General features: G+C 45.5%; 1 protein-coding gene, 1 long non-coding RNA gene and 1 other non-coding gene across 5 annotated transcripts in view; 1 reads left to right on the top strand and 2 right to left on the bottom strand.

Annotated features, from left to right (window-relative positions):
* HS1BP3 (HCLS1 binding protein 3) overlaps nucleotides 1-14,468 on the bottom strand; it is a 53,947-nt gene extending 39,479 nt beyond the window's left edge. Inside the window, exons 1-2 of one of the 3 annotated variants that reach the window (XM_064411811.1) lie at nucleotides 14,334-14,468; nucleotides 8,116-8,281 (exon numbers count right to left, since the gene is read on the bottom strand). In XM_064411811.1, the coding sequence (XP_064267881.1) occupies nucleotides 8,116-8,214 (99 nt within the window). In that variant the 5' untranslated portion in view covers nucleotides 8,215-8,281; nucleotides 14,334-14,468. Of the gene's footprint in view, nucleotides 1-8,115; nucleotides 8,282-9,101; nucleotides 9,226-14,130; nucleotides 14,275-14,333 lie in introns of those variants that run through there. The other 2 variants (XM_064411809.1, XM_064411810.1) reach the window with 2 other exon arrangements.
* LOC135295947 (uncharacterized) lies at nucleotides 1,719-7,198 on the top strand. The gene is made up of 3 exons (XR_010357985.1): nucleotides 1,719-1,800; nucleotides 2,694-2,776; nucleotides 4,725-7,198. It is a non-coding gene; the product is annotated as an uncharacterized LOC135295947 (long non-coding RNA).
* TRNAS-AGA (transfer RNA serine (anticodon AGA)) lies at nucleotides 14,313-14,394 on the bottom strand. Its single transcript has one exon. It is a non-coding gene; the product is annotated as a tRNA-Ser (tRNA).
* Nucleotides 14,469-17,070: the final 2,602 nt, after the last annotated feature.

The following is a 17,070-nucleotide window of genomic DNA, read 5'->3' as shown; positions in this document are numbered from 1 at the left end:
AAACCAGCGCTAGCATAGGACACACTCTTTTAGGGTCCAGCTCTCATCCTCCTGTAACATGTGTTGCTGAACTTTAGAGGAGTGAATCCTAATCAGCACTGCAATATGTGCAGTACTGCACATACTGAGATGGATATAAAAGATGGAGAGACTCAAGCACATCTTGGAATGGAGTAATGCAGTGTTCTCCCACCAACACAGTGATAAAGAAAGTCAACCTAACAAAAAGCACAGAAGGGAAATGAGTTACAGATCAATGCAGAATCCCTACGCTGCATCTGTACAAGCAAACTAAACAGCATCAGGCATATTCCCAGCCACTGGAACCTGAGAGCACCTACTAGAAACCTCATTTACAGCATCTACTGGAACCTGACAATGCCTGGCACAGTTCCTACACTCTGGGCACCTGTCACACCCCCAGATAACTCTTCAGCCTAAGATTTGGCCCAGTGGAGAGACCCCCCAGCAGCCAGTTTGGGCACTGATGCACACTGCAGATGGTAAGGAAGTTTAATGCTGTGCATGCAGCCAGACTGTGTGAGCTGCCCTCCAGGCCAGGAACAGGCCCTGGCAGTACAGGCACACCTCAACCAGTTCACTGATTCAGATGTGGGCACAAAGAGCAATAACCACCTCAGCTTCACGCTTCCCTGCCTTTCGCAGTAATTATCAACCTAGCCAGATGATTTGGAAAAGCATTTGCATTTCAGCTGCACAATGTTCACTGTGGGTTCAGTGCCCAGTCACAAAAAGCAAGCAGCTTTGTAACAAAGATCTGAAACAGCACACCCAACCTGAGTTGACAGGAGAATGAAAATCAAGAATTTTAGACTTATCTTGTGAAAGCAACAAAGGTTAAGTGTGAGTAACACTGTGTTCCACATGCCAGATCTGAAATGCCATTCAGCAACCAGGCACTAAACTGAGGGCAAAAGAGATGTTCCAGAACATCACAATCTTCCCTTTGAAAGACACCCCAAAAAGGGAGGAGAAAGCAATCCTAGAGCTTCTGAACTGCTGTACATTTTTAGTTTGCTAGGTCCCAGTAGCACTCTGAGCAGGGTAGGATGCCTGAGCCCCTCCCAAAAATACAATGTAAGCACCAATGTGAGGGCAGTCAGGAATTCACTGGTGCTCTTTCAAAAGAATAAACATCATTACCCTCACCCAGGAAAAAAAAAAAAATTAAGTCTGATTTGCGAAAAACATTTAACATCTAATTAATTTCAGTAATAACTACCAAATTAATTTCTGCAAGCATTACAAGACAGCAGCCAATCAAGATTATGCCAAAACAGTTTTTAAAAATACTCTAACACTGAACTGAGATACACAAACTTATTTCTTTCCCCGCTTAATTTTCATTCCTCCTCTATCAAAGTCTGTAAATTATTCATAAATCTCAATTTATGCCTAATTACACCACTGAACCTGAAGCAAACGCACACCCTCGCTAATTGCGCCTTTGTGGATCTGCGTGGGCTTTGAACAACAACGCCGGGAAGGCAGAGGCGACAGGAACAGCGAGGGTGACAGCGCTGTCCGCAGGGCCGAGCAGGCCGAGCAGGCCGACATCCCGCAGTGCCGGGATGCCCTCTGCTGGAACACCCCGCTGCACCAGCGAGGGCTCGGCCCTGCAGCCAGAACCATCCCCAGCTCTCCTCAGCCCAGTGCCGGCCCCTGCCAGCCCGGCTCCTCACCCACTGCCCCTGCGCCTCAAGCCCTGGCAGCCGCGGGCTCCTCCACAGCCGCGCTCAGCCCTGCTGCCAGGCGGGGTTTGGTGCTGGAAATGCAGGGGTAAGGCTGGCTGAGCCCAGCAGCCCCAGACTGCTGTGCTGAGAATCACCAAATGGTTTGGGTTAGAAGGGACCCTAAAGATCATTCTGTTCAATATGGGAGGGACACCTGCCCCTAGACCAGGCTGCTCAGAGCCCCATCCAACCTGGCCTTGTTCCAGGCACGGGGCAGCCACAGCTTCCCTGGGCAATGCTATGCTAGTGGCTCAGCACCCTCACAGCCAAGAACTGTTTCCTTACATCTAATCTAAACCTTCCTTCTTCAGCTTAAGGCCATTCCCCCTTGTCAATTCCATGCCCTTGTAACCAGTCCCTCTCCTGCTTTCTCACAGCCCCCTCAGGTACTGGAAGGGGTCTAGTGTCACCCTGGAGCCTTCTCCAGGCTGAACAGGCTCCCTCAGTGTCCCCACTGTCCCAGCTCTGCGACCACTTCTGTACCCTTCCTCTGGATCTGCTCCAACAGGTCCATGTCTTTCCTGTACTCGGGACCCCAGAGCTGGATGCAGCAGCACAGAGGCCTTACACAAGTGCCAGACAGGTTCCACAGAGTGTATTTTTTCAAGCAAATAAATCCCAGACATGACACAGAGCACTCTCACCCATTTCTAGTCAGAAAGCACTGCTCTGCTGCAACAATTCTGGACCCTTTCAATTTGACATCCTCTGTTAATTTTACAAGAGAAAGGTGTATCAGCATGTAACAAAATTAATTCTTGCCTTTCCTGGTTATCACTTACAGCCCGTTGGAAATCCTGGATGGATCCTATGGCCCAAAATGTCAGGATAGAAAATAAGCACTGCTCTAAACCCTATTTTATCAATCGTATTAAGTAAACAAAATTTGATTTAATTAATATTCAAGTATTTTTCTTCTGCTGCCTGTAATTCCTCCAGGTCTTGATCCTGCAGTTATCCTCTCCCCATCCATGCCTCTAACTGAACTCTGTGAACACTGTGGATCTAAAGCCCCCACACCTGTAAGTCAGCCTGAGTGCACACACTTCAAGGAGTTCTGTCAAGTCACAATATCAAAGGCTCAATTTGCTTCACTTCAAAAGAGTTAATCATGCAAATACAGCAAAGCATGTGCACATTTGCTAGGTCAAGACCTTATTTGCCTGTAACAATTAACATCCAACACAGAACTTAAAAGACAGACAGGGATGGGTTGAATGTTTTGGGGTTTTTTTTCACTATAGGAACAAGTAAGTTGAATGTGATCAAGTATAGCTAGCAGGTTAAGAAAACCACCAGGAAGTTCAAAGTGAAAGTCTGAAGTTTGCTACTAATCCCTCAAATCTCATGCATGTGCCTTGCCCCCCTCTTCCCAAGGGCCTCACACAGGAAAGTACACACCGGAATGGCTGCAGGATACAAGCCTGGGACTCACACTTGTGCACAGAATTTGATCCCACTCAGTATTAATGCTATTTAATGCCTCCTTTCCCTTCAAAGCTCCTTCTACTGCCCCACTTGTGACCTCAAACTTGTCTTCATATGCTTTATATCTACTGCAAGGATTTCAACAAAATGGAGATCTCAGAGCTAACTCGAGCCCTTTGCCAGCCAGAGCACACCAACAAAGAGCACGCTTGATTTTACAGTATTTTGTGAAAACCAGGGCTACTGTGACTTCTTATAAAGCCCACTTCTTAACACTGTCAGAAAAGGGAGATCCAGCATCTCTGTCCTCTTAAACAACCACTAGCTTTGGGTACAGGAATCAAAAGCACCCCTGCTCCCAAGCAGCACAAGCCAAGCTTTCGCTTGGAAACTCCCAATTCAAGACATACCAGAATTAATGTTGCTTGGTGACCCTGTGGGTGTGCATTATGGTAGATTTTAATTACATGACCACATGCTGTTCTTCTCATCTGTTTTGCCCAGAAGAAGAGTAAGAACTCTAATATTTCTTTTTAATCAGCATGAATCCTTAGTGGCTCCTGAACCTATTGCTACAGTGAGCATTAATTCTTTCCCCATCTCTCACATCACAGGAGCCATAAGTGAAGGAATTTATCTTCACAACATACCTGTATGGTCAGGAAAAAGCAACTCCAATGCACAGATTCTGAGGCCCAAAAAAAGAAAAAGGCCAACATATGCAAAAAGGCAATGATCAAAACATAAATGAATACACACCCACGTACTCATATACTCCCATGTACTCATACACTCCTTCATTTTAAGAGAGGAAGACAGTTCTATAGTAAATGCCTCCCTAAATTGTGCTATGCCTGTCAAACAGTGGAAGTTATTTGTTCAGCTTTGAAAAAGAACAAACTTGACTAACAAATAACTTGTACAGAAGAATTAAACTGGATGCAGATACAAAGAGAAGGCACTAAAGGCTGGGTGGATTTTTAATACGACTGGGAAGGGAGAAGTTAATTGCTAAAAAAGCTGAGGTGTGGCTAGAAGAAATGCCTTTAAGAAATGCAAAGCCTTTTCTCTTTATCACAGAAAATGGCAAATCTACAGGCAATAATTAAATATCACCTTGGTAGCAGTACCAAAGAGAAAACCAATTTCCCTCTTTCAATAGTACAAGAGTATTCTGACCTTTGAAAGAAATGCAACTGACTTTTCCTTTAATTACCAAATATAACCTTAAGGTTATGCAGTTCTAAAACCCATTTGCCCTATTTTACGAATAGCATTTTTTTAAATTAAAAAGTCCCTCCATTTTCTAATAATTTAGAATGTCATCACAGAAGTGAATTTCTTCTTTTGTTAATGCTTCACAAAATTTTAATTAGAGATGCTGTGATGCTGATTTTGCACAGTCCTGTTAAGGCTGGGGAATAGGGCACTCTGGATTGTTTAGACCCACAGTAAAGGCTTCACAGGTCAGATCTGAATACTCTTTTTGATGTTTATCTGGTTTTTGTCATAGGGCCTTAACACATCTCTCAATCTTGACAGGACAAGAGGACAGAGCCTCAAGCTGCACCAGGCAAGGTTCAGGTTGGATATCAGAAATAATTTTTTCACAGAAATGGTCGTTAAACATCGGAATGGACTACCCAAGGGAAGTGCTGGAGTTCCTGGAGGTGTTCTAGAAACATCTGGACACAGCACTTGGTGCTCCAGCGTGGTTGACAAGGTGGTGATCCATCAAAAGCTGGGTCAATGATCTTAAAGGCTGTTTCCCACCCAAATGATCCTATGATTCGATCCTGGAGACCAGAGCTGGCTTAGAGGATGCTTCTGCCTTGCTCACCGTCCCTTCCCAGGGAAAAGAGGAGCCTCTGGAGCCGCCCATGCTCGCTGAGCAAGCCCTGAGGGCAGGGTGGGAGCAGCTGCTCCTCTGAGGTCTCAGGGACAGCGACAAGGCAAGGAGGAGCCACAAAACACAGACCTGGCTCCCCAGCTGGCCAAAACAGAGACAATCCAAAAACTGGTATCCAGAGACAAGGAAAATCCTGCCTTCTCTAACCTACCTGTCACCTCAGCGCTGTGACACTGACTCCTTCCTCCAAGTTTCAAAAAAAGCAAAAAAATATGTCCCCTCTCCCATTCTGCCCTTTCTGCTCCAGAAGAGGCACACAGCAGTTTCTCCTTCCTCCTTCATATGTCTTGTCTCACTGTGCTCTGATACAAATTTGATGTGTTAGATCTGCAGCCCATTGCAGCCTTGTTCTTCTCTGCAGTTCCACGGGTACCTCTCTTAGACTTCACTGCGACTCTGGGAAAAGGTCACAGCTCTTGTTCATGCTGCTCCAGCATCCAGCAGAACAGGGCACTGCACAGACACTCTGGGTGCAACCCGCCTTCCCTGGCAGCCACAGGACTGGCACTTCTCCCCAGGCTAAGCCATCTGCCTACAGGCACGAGGTGTCAGCTCCCATGACAGTCATTGGTAAGATGACATTTTGGTGAAATGTGACTGAAGCTCAACTCACCTGAACACAGGCAGCCAGTGGCACCTTGGATGCTGCACCGTATTTTCCTTGCTGTTTCAGGGCAGTGCCAATGCCTTTATGTCCTCTGTCACTCCTGCCAGCCCTGTGCACACACCTATGGTAACTCAGGGTTTCTCAAATGGTACAAGACCTTTATGTTATGCAAAGTGGGTTCTCCCACCCCGCAGATGCTCAGTTACATCCTTTTCAACAGCACTGCACCAATGGGGATGGGAGTTTAGAAAACCATACACAGACATCTGCAGACTGTTCTGCCCAGAAAAAGGCATCCCATGCTATCTGAGATGCTTTGAGGGCTTGTGTGCAGCAGGTTAATACCACATAAGATCTATGGAAACCCACAACTTCTGAAGGCCAGATAAAAAACCCCAGGGCACCTCCGAGTGCACACAGTGATTTGTGTGCAACTCTACTGACCCTCATGCATTTCAGACTGGAGTTGAAGCCCCTCACTGCAGCTGTCTACAATGTAGATACTTTCCCTTTATGGTCAAAGAAGAGAGACATTTCCAGAGGATGAGTCACATCATTCCCCTCCTCCCCACTGACCATATAAGCATGGACAGACTCAGATTAAAATATCCAACTTACAGAGAGATAAGTTACGACAGGTGAATCCCTCTGTTCCCTGCAGTAATACACACAGACAAAACTCATCGGAATGAATCGATGGAAAGCATCCATCCTCAACCTCCCAGCTCATGGTTTTAAATTACTCTCACACAACAAACTAGATAATATATCATATTTAGTCAGCTGAAAAAAAAGTAACTGATGAGATAAATGTTATTCTCGTCAGGCTCCAGTTTTCTTCTTCATGAAGAATGAAATGTCAGGAGACCTCACCAGAGGAGAAATCAGGAAGGTTCATTTCACTTGAGAAGGGCAACTGAGTGCTGAAAATCCTCCCAGAGAGACATGGGAACAGACAACCCAGCGAGCAGAGGGGCTGAAGTACAAAGTCTCTTTCTCCTCTTTACAGACAAGCTGATTTTATCAACTTATTCTGAAATGATGCAGAATGAAGTTAGATGACAACAGCCCAGTTTAACACCTGAGGTGTAGCCAGATTCTTTCTTCCACAGAGCTGTGTGGAAAAATTACCTAACATAAGTAGGCATTGCTGCATGAAAAAAAGCAATTGCACAACCCCATCTCTTATGTGCTCCTGTCTGGCTCATCCCTGCCCTAGAAGAAACTTTAATGATATGGTGCAAGTCACAGGCTCAAGGAACAGGTGTAAATCAGTACTGAATAACAAGCCCCAAAATATCCATTTTTTGCCAGGAGCAGTTCCTCAGCTGAGGTTATAGAATAGCTACATAACACTGGCATACAAAAGGAAACACTGCAGGAGAGAGAACAGGCAGCCAGGGATGAAGAGGGTGAACAGAACAGACTCCTATGCCAGCATTGCTGCTTTTACCATAGTTATATATAGCACAAGGTGTGGAATAAATGCAGAAGATCTCATTTCTTGTAAAGCATTTCTTTACAACACTGCCAGATATTTATCTGCAAATCAGATTGTTTAAATAGGTTTTTATCAACTATCTTCTACAAAGTGTGAGTTACACTACAGGTCATGGTCTACCAGGTAACCACACACTCACATCACTCTGACATTACAGTTATTGCCAAAACAGCTGAAAAGAGCAGATGGTCACAGCATCCAACAGGGTGTGTCCCCTTATGGTCAATGGACAGAGAAATGCACTTCTTGGGAGTGGTTCAGCAGGCAGCTAAAGAAGATCAAACAGAACACCCCAAATGCACCTTTTCCCATCAGCTTGACAGACAGTCCTAGGGGCAACAGATTAACTGGATGTGCACATGCCATAGATTAGATTAATTTCACCTGTTTTAAGTCATGTGCTGTGCTTTCAAACCTCTACTCTGCAGGTATAGTGAAAAAGACAATCCAGCTAAATAATGTTTTATATGGACACTTCCTTGTAAACCTCTCTTACTAAGGATTTTAAAAGCTATGTCCAGGTAATAGACCCATTCAAAAAAGCTACTATGTATTTATTTCATGTTTCTGTACAAAGTCTAGTACTGATACACATATTAGAGAAACTAATTTGCAGCAGAACTTCCAAAAAGTTTAATTGGTTTCTATTTGTTGATCCATAATGAAAAATGCCTTAAAGGCAACAACAGTCATTGTCACTTTTAGCTCCTGGAATAAAAAGTTCAATTACTGTGTGGATAATGGAATATGCATAATGGAATAGGAATTGCAGAATTGGTACAGATTGTGTTGTCTTACCAAGGACCTTGACGTGGAGAGGCTGTGCTTGATGATGAAGCATCTGCTAGATCATGACAGAAATAATCAAAGCTGATTAAGAAAGTGATCACTAACACAGGTCTGATGAAATATTTACCATAAACTGAACCACATCTTCAGGCTTGTGCTTTGCTGATTTGAAGGCAGCCAGTCGGGTAACAACGACAATGTGATACTCCACATGGCCAGACATCATCTTCCCACGGATTTCCTGGTACTCCGGCACAGACAAATCCAGTCCCGTGTGCACATTCTGAATTTGCCTAGGGAAGAGAATACACAGAGTTCAGGCACTGGCACAAAGACTTTTAACTGTCCCGCTCCCAGATGCAAGCCCAAGAAAATCAATGCAAAGGCTCTCACTGGAACAGGACATCACACCTGTCCCCAACACTTCCTACTCTGTAACAAGACAAACTAGGCATGGCCTGTTTTCCATATTCCACCCCAAAGCACCTGCCATGAGCCACTGCAGGCAACATGCCAGGAACACAACTCTTCTGTGAAGAGATGTGCATTCATTCAGAATGGGACTTCACTTGCAGGAGCTGAAAGTGCTCTTAGCCCAGCATGGCAGGTGAGAAGATCCAATGATCTCTCATCAGGTTTATTTTGAGACAAAGGTCTGTTCATAGTAACTCATGCCGAGCCCTACCCACCTCTACTTTATCCAAGTTCATTTCCAGCAACAACAGAGACAACAACTGAAAGGTGCCATGAAAGAAAGAAGGGGCTCCCTGGAGCACAGGGACAACTTGAGGTTTGTGAAGAGCCAACCAGGGAAGTGGATTAAAGCCAAAATACAAAGGAAGCTGCTGGCACAGACTGATGGGCCAATCGCAGCTTCCACTTGTGAAGGTCCTTGAGGAAAATCCAACAATCATCAGGACTGAACAAGTTAAAGGAGGACATGATCCCTCACAGCTGCCTTCTGGTTTTGATTATCTGATACACAGTCTTGTTGCCAAACAGCCTAAAGGGCACACTAGCCAAAACATCTTGGCTTTCCCACAGAAGATCCTACTGGAAACAGAACTACCTGTCCTTTCATATCCAGTTAAAGTAGACAACCACAGCATTAACCTCTGAGAGCTGCCAGCAGTAATAACCATCCATGGCTCCTCCTGGAGGAAAATGCAACAGGGGAGTTGCTGCTGCAGTTCACTCAATAAATTTTTTTCCTCCTGATCGTTTCAGATCCACAGAACTGTGGTGCCACCTTCCTCCTGGACTGCCACCTGAAAATATTTATGACATTTTTGCAAGAGGAATGCCAGGTCGTATTAGAGTGCTCACACATCAAGAGTAAGACCAAGCAGTTGCTGTTGCAGCATTGATCAGTACATTTAATGAAATAAACAGTCTGTTTTATTAGCCTGAAAACCAAAACTGATCAAAGATCCCTTCCCCAAAGTTACCCTATGCCAAGCCACAGGCCAGTCGCTGCTGCTGGATCCAAGTATTCTGCCAGAATCAGAAATTCACCATCCAGAGCATTGAATACCCTCTGAACACATCTCTGAGTACATTCTTCCTATGTGTGAGTGAATGCTTTTTTTGAGAAATCAGAAGGGACTACTTAAACCAAAACTAAACTAGGATCATTAAACATTTATTCTGCCTTTTAGACCTCAACCATGAGGATTATCAAGTTCCATCTTCCCTGGATTTCCTGCAGAGTGCAGAGTTCTTGTGGAATTCTTACCTCGTCCTTCAGGATGTTTAGATTCATTGACACAGGTGCCCTTTCACCTGAGGATATACAATGCTTAGAACTTAATATACACTTTCAAGAGGCTTAAACAATCTAGTTTCAAACAAAGTTTCAAAAGATTCCTCTCATCATGTCAAAACTTGATCAATTCTTATGAAACTTGAGCTTCCCCAAGAAGGCAACCTCTGAATCTCTAATTCAAAGCCGGAATAAAAGCCTTTTAAAGAGAGTATCTTGAGAGTTCCTGAAAAATAGGATAACAATAAACAAGGACACAGACCCAGTTTTGTACCCAATCCTCTTCGCAAGCCATATTTAAAGCATTAGGGCTTTAACAACATCTCTACCATCTCCAGTGCTATTCTGTCTGCTCTGATTCTGTTCTCATGCTCTGCCAGTCAAGGACCTCACTTTACACATCCAGACATAATTTTGCTCTCAGTTACACATGGTTGGCTCTAAAACACAGGACCAGTAGTGCCCATGTGTGAATACACAGGTGCCTGGCTTTCACACAGCAGCCTGTGGGACCTGCGAGCAACAACCATCATCTGGAACTCTGCCTCTTTCAGAAGCAGCCAAAATGCTGACTCCAAGGGCATTTGCCAGTAAAACAAGCTGGATCTGGACCTTGTTAGACTACACCTGCAGCATAGGATATGTTCTTAGAAGGGACTTACAGATCACAATAGCCCTAAACACTATTATGATCATCAAAGGACTTTGCCCTCTCTGGCAACTCCTCAACTGCAACCACCAATGCCTTCACCCCTAATCTGCCCCCACAAATTCCTGGAAATATGGACAGTAAATTAAGCCACCTGATGGGGACTTGAGATAAGATAAAGGCAGTACTATTGTCCAAGTTATCTCAAGCCTAAGGGGAGGTAAACAAGAGTGGGGGAGAAGAGTGAACACTGCAAGGAGTCCATGCAGAACTGTGCTGAAGGTCAGCTCTTGACTGGAGGAGACCATAGTCCACTGACTCAAAAGAAGAGACACACTGAGCACAGGACATGCACACTCACATGCAGGCCTGAGGGTATTTACCCCTTCTGATGGGGTATAACAGGCTCAACTACACAGGCATGAGGTGCAGCTGTCATGTCTTAAAAGGTGTCATAAACCAGCAAAGTCACCCAAAGCACCCCCAGATTTATTTCTGGGGCCTTCCATCAGAGGATGTACATGATTCACAGTGTAGCAAACTCCACTCTGCAGGAAAGGTGCTTGAGCATGCCCATATATATACTTGAATGCATATTAACCCATTGAACTTTATGTTTTGTGGGACCCTTACCACCAAAAAGGGTGAAGAAGGACCTACAAAACACTGCTGGATCCACAAGACTAGTGATTATCCTTTCCCTCCACCCTCTTTTCTGTGTCTTTGTCTCTCACACATTTTACTTAATAAAATCTGCATTATTGATTTTAGCATATGATCTCATTTGCATGTTAATTTGGGTAGAAGCACCTCTCTCTAATAATCACAATAATCAGATCTTAACAGCTCTCCAGATGTACAGTCACTCAGAGGTTGTGACTGCAGCTATGGCAGCAAAAAGGTCGGTCTCATACTCAGGAATGGTTCACTAACCCAGAGAAGTGTGATTACCAGTCCTTGAAAGGATGTGTGGATGAGGCACCTGGGAACAGGATTTAGTGGTGGATGTGGCAGTGCTGGGTTGATGCTTGGAGTTGATGATCTTAAAGGTCTTTTCCATCTCAAATGAGTCTGTGATTCTACTTCTGTTAACACAGAGTATAAATGACTAATTAACCTGCTTTTCACCTCTAATATAAATAAAAGGAGTAATGACCACTGAAATATAATCAATGGCCTTTAGCTGAAAACAGATGTTCTGAGATGACACAATGACAACTTCACTGTAAGAGCTGCTGCATGAGAGAGTTCTGAAACTGCAATGAAGTTGGTAAGTACTTTATCTATACCCAGGGTTTTTCTGTTAAAGTTTTTAGAAGTCTGTGCTAAAATGTCATGGAAAATGATCAGAGGGAGGGGGAATAGCTACATTTTAATTTGTTTGCTTTAGGCCTTATGATCACTTTCATTATCATCTCCTAGAGGAAACCCAGCCCTATTATCTTCTATAGCATTAGGATTTCTTTTAAAATATAAAACTGATTCTAAACAGAAATCAGCAGGGAGGCTGAGACAAACAGAGCATACTATCCAAAGAGCTCCCTAGTTCTTGTAATGCCTTCAAAATAAGCAGCCTTAATGTTTTAACTAATTAAATACTGTTCTTGTTATTCAAATAGAATCATCACCTGCAAACACCAAGACAGAATATAGTTTCACTGCATTTTTCACATAAAACCAATTATTTTCACACTTACAGCTAAAAAAAAAACCCAAAAAAAACAGCAAAAGGAAAAAACTAGTTGTTTAACTAGGGCACACAGGTCCGTTGCTTCTACTCTTTATTTGAATCTAGCTTATCTCCAGTTTACACTTCTGTCTATAAAACAGACAGTTCACCAGAGACCTGGGCACATGGCTAACCTTCCTAACAGGAATCACTTCCCCCAAATACAAGGAGACCATTCACACCAGCAGCACTGCTGTGAATCAGACCATTGCACAACCAGATCATGCAGGACTGGCCCAGAACAGAGGAAGTGCAGACTATAAAGGTCAGCTGAACTGAGCAGCTTCCATAGTTCACGGAAGAGCTGGGTGCTCACTCCTGTTTTCTTGATTTGCATATAATAATTGTATTTTAAACAATCTGCTTTCTGTGCTGAAAGGCCAACATGAGGGGTGGCTAATAGCTACCTCCACAAAGAAAGTAAAACAAGAGATGCAAGTGGTGTGACCAGAGAAACATTTATGCCAGCATCCGTGTGGCCAGGGGAGCAGTCTGTGCTTTCTGCCTTGTAAACTCAGCCCTGACAGCATCACCCAGCTCCAGAAACCTCTCTCAAGAGGGGAGCAAACTGTGACATCCCTGGTCATAACAGAAGGAGTAAAAAATTGTACAACTATTTTTATTTATTAAGTGAAGGCAAAGTACTCATCAAATAGTTCATTTTATTTAGTGTAGTCTGACTACAAGTATACAGATTTTACAGGCTCCCCAGAGAAGTGATGACAGCACCAAACCTGACAGGGTTCAAGAAGTGTTTGGACAATGCTCTCAGGGATGTGTGATCCTTGGGATGTCCTGAGCCAAGCCAGGAGTTGGACTCAATGATCCAACTCTGCATATTCTGTGAGTCCATAATTTATATTACCACAGCAACTAGGAATCCTATTCCCAAAATAAGTATGTGGAAAAAAAGAGTGGAAAAGGTCACAACTATACAGCTATTTCACCTCAGAAGCTAGAAAGTATGTTCACTTGCTAAAGTCTTAATCCCACATACATATATACTCAATTTTATCACTGAAAGCATTTCAGCTTCAGTGGGACAATTTGCAAGTGGGTCTTTTTCAATCTAACAACTGTAAAATAAATCCAGGTGTTTGGATTTCCATTTCTAAGGTTAAACATAATATAAAGTCAGCCCTACAAAACATCTGTTAATCACATTAGATACATTGAAGGTTCAAGGCCATTGCTTCAAGGAAAGTGCAGCCTTGATACAGTCAAATATTTAAGGATTAAAATAACAGCTTTGAAGTTAAAGTGACTGAAATAGTCATTATTTTTGTCCTAGGAGGTAAGGACCTTGCTGAATCAACACTTCTGCTTCTCATGTCTCATCTGATAGCAAATTGCTTTCATGTGGTCTCAAATATCTCGTGGGTATTAAAAAAAAAGGAGAGAGATCTATCAATTTCCCTATAAAAGACTGCCATAAGCATTTTCTTCTAGAGGTATTTCTCATCAGGATTCATTTACTACACCTAGCAAGAAACAGGGTTTAAAAATTTAATGCAACGGAGAAGAGCGCCCCTGCACCACGCAGGGACAGCTGCGAGGAGGTGGGAAAGGAGAATAAACTCCTTCTGCCCATCCCGGCGACACGGGACACAGGGCACAGAGGCGGGAATGGGCACCAGGCAAAGCACTGCTGACACCGCAGGGTAAATCCCAACTCCTGCCCGCCCACCTCGGAACACCGGCAAGGAAAGGAAGTGTCCGGAGGGCGACAGCACACGCTGCGCCAGAGCGGACGGCAAAGGACCCGGAGTTACCACAGGAGGAAAGGGCACACAGGGATCTCCCGCGGCTGTGGAATGCAGGAAAACTGGAGAACATCTGAAGTGCCCCGGGGCAAACCCACACAGCGCCGCCCTGCTCCCCCTCAGCCTCCGCCGCTCCTTTCCTTTCCCTTCCCCTTCCCTTCCCCTCTCCCTGGCCCGGGCTGTCCCGCCGAGGCCGCGGCTGAGGGGGCGCGGGGCCGCTGCCCGGCCCGCCCCGGTACCTGGTGGTGACCAGCACGGCGGGCGCCGGGCCGCGCTGCTCCATGGCCGCGGGAGGAGGTCCCGCCTCCCTTCCCGGGGCTGGACCGGCCGCCCTGCCGGATGTCAGGCGCCGGCGGCTCCGGTGCAAAACGAGCGGGGGGAAGAAAACGTCCGGCACGGGGAGGAAAAGAGGAACGCGGCTCGTAGTCGGCAGGATTCGAACCTGCGCGGGGAGACCCCAATGGATTTCTAGTCCATCGCCTTAACCACTCGGCCACGACTACACCGACGGGCGGGAATGCCGCCGCGTGAGCCCCACTAACTCATCCCGCGCTTCCTCTTCCTCCCGGGCCGGGCACTTCCCGGGGCCCCGGTGCGTCCCTGGGCCCCGCCGCTCCTCCTCACGGGAAACAGCTCGCACGCGTCTCCCGCTGATGTTATGAATAAAAAGTTATCTGTTCTTTCTAAGGTTGCAGAGTTAAAACAGGTTGGACCAGTGCTGTTAAGTTAGCTTCATTGTTAAGAGTCCTTCTTCAATTACCTGTTAATGGTTGGTGATTAACCATCGTCCCCCTGATGATTGCCAGCGACCCTGCAGGTACCAGGAGAATGGGAGTGGCATCAGAGCTAGTGTGCAGATGAGAAATGCATTGCACCAAATTTTGCCTTTTTTCAGGAAAACCCCTAAAAATAACGAGCCAACATAGAACTAGGGGACCTAGGTGATGTCTAAGGATGGGAGCGTAGCCCAGTGCCTGCTTGGATCCTTTTTGCTTTTTACCCTAACCTAAAAGATGTTGACTACAGAGACGACCCGAGATGTTGGCCCAAAAGGTCGGAATCTGCTAATCTCTCGTAAGGACGGAATCCAAAGCTGCATCACCCCCCTCCTCCGTGCCACTCCTAGGAGCACCGGCGGTGTGGGCGCGACCCGTCAATTTCTCCCCACCTGAGCTGATTCTTTTTAATAAAGGCATTAAAAAGGAGAAAGATCTCCTGCCCATTTTTTTTAGCTGACACAGCGGACACGGCGCTGCTGCCCCAGCCGCATCCCGAGCAGCGCCAGCTGGGTGCAGGGCACGGCCACCCCCACAGCCTGGCCACACGCCTCGGAGCGGCTGTGTGTTCCCAAGTTTATTTTGGGAAAGAACAGGGAAGCAGCTGGTCCTTCTGCTGCCCCTCAGGCACCTGCGGGGCTGGGCAGCCTGGTTTGTTTGCAGGCCCTTGGTTGTCCCACGGCTTCTCTGTGCTGGCTCCTGCTTGGGAAAAAAGCTTTGCACCTGTCACAGCTTCGTGGAATCACGGAATTACAAAGTTGTTATGGTTGGAAAAGACCTCTAAGATCATGGGATCCAATAGTTTAACTATGTACCGTGTTCACTAAACCATAACCCTAAGTACTACATCCACATGTTTGTTGGACACTTCCATAGACAGCAATTCCACAACTTCCCTGAGCAGCCTGTTCCAATGCCTCACCACCCTTCAATGAAGAATTTTTTGCTAATATCCAATTTAAACCTCTTTAGGTGCAACTCAAGGCTATGTCTTCATCTGGCACTTGTTACTTGGGAGAAAAGACCGACCCCCCCCCTGAGCTGCACCCTCCTTTCAGTGGTTTTAGAGTGATAAGGTTCCTCCCTTTCTCCAGGTTAAACATCACCAGCTCCCTCAGCTACTGCTCATCACATTTGTACTCCTTCTCACCAGCTTTGCTCTCCTTCTCTGGACAGACAGAAACCACAGCCAGGGAATATTTTTAAAGCTATGAAAAACAGATGCTGACACTGTATCAGTGCAGCCACCTCCAAACAGGCTCAGCACCTCAAGTGGGTATGCAGCAGTGTCCCCAGAGAGGAGCAGCCCTGGAAAGAGGACCCAGTGAGTGGATTAAGACTTTTCACCCCAGAAAGGAACAGCTGGAGGAGTTTGGGAGTGATGGAAATGTCAAAATCAAGAACAGTCCAAAGTAGCAGACACAGAACAAGCTTTTGATGCTTGTGGTGAAACAAAAAATCTGGAACATGAAACCCATGAGTCAAAAAAAGGGAGACTTCATAGGTGGGGTTCCTTCCTAAATCCCCATTGTTTTCTCTCCCTGCCACTACAAACCTTTTGTTTAGCAGTGTGTAAACACCACCACCCAGCTCCAGCCTTTCTGGCACAGGAGTTGCAGTTCCCAGAAGTGCTGCAAGCCACCAGAAAGTGGTTTTGGAACATGAGTTGTTCTCATGTGACCTCTGAAGGGTTAAAAACCCCTGGGGTGGAGTTCCTGAAAGCATATAATGAATAGTTTTATGGCTAAACAAATAGCTTATCTAATGGCATTTTTGTTCCCATTTGACTTCCTGGATAATGCAGTTTATTCAGATAGTAACAAGGAGTAAGCAGCTGGCAGTTTGCTGTCTGAGACAGCAAAAATAGAGCAGGACCTGAACCCTGAGTTCCCACTGAAGCTTGTCAGGCTTGCTGAGCAGTGTCCTTCCAGATGTTGCCAAGTGCCTGTGAAGGTGCTTCAAAAGCTGGGGATTTGCTCCCCAAACAGAAGTGTCTGCTTGGCCCCAGTGAGCTGCCACTCTCTGTCCTGGAGAGGCTGTGTATGCTTCGTGTACTCATGGAGAAGTCTGAGCACTGCCTGTTTATCTGATTGCCTAACAAGTCTTATCATACATGGCATTTTTATAACTCCACAGCCTGAATCATGGTGACATAGGAATAAAACAAGTGCCTCAGTGGTGCTAACCTCTGAAGTTGTGGGAATAATCACCTGATTTCCCCACAAGTTTAGGGCAGGGTCTTTGTTCAGATGGTGACTGTGGAGAGTGAACCTCTGCATAAAAGATGGACACAAATCAAACCTGTCAGGAGAAAACTAATATGCCAGTGGAGCTATCTGCAGGAGCTGAGCATTGACTTGCCTCTTTGAAAAGCAACATCCCAGAGTACTTGGAGTTTGATTC

The sequence above is a fragment of the Passer domesticus genome, chromosome 3 (assembly GCF_036417665.1).
Source record: "Passer domesticus isolate bPasDom1 chromosome 3, bPasDom1.hap1, whole genome shotgun sequence".
NCBI classification, from domain to species: Eukaryota; Metazoa; Chordata; class Aves; order Passeriformes; family Passeridae; genus Passer; species Passer domesticus.
The sequence above is the reverse complement of the archived record's forward strand: the minus strand, read 5'-3'. Positions and strand labels throughout refer to the sequence as shown.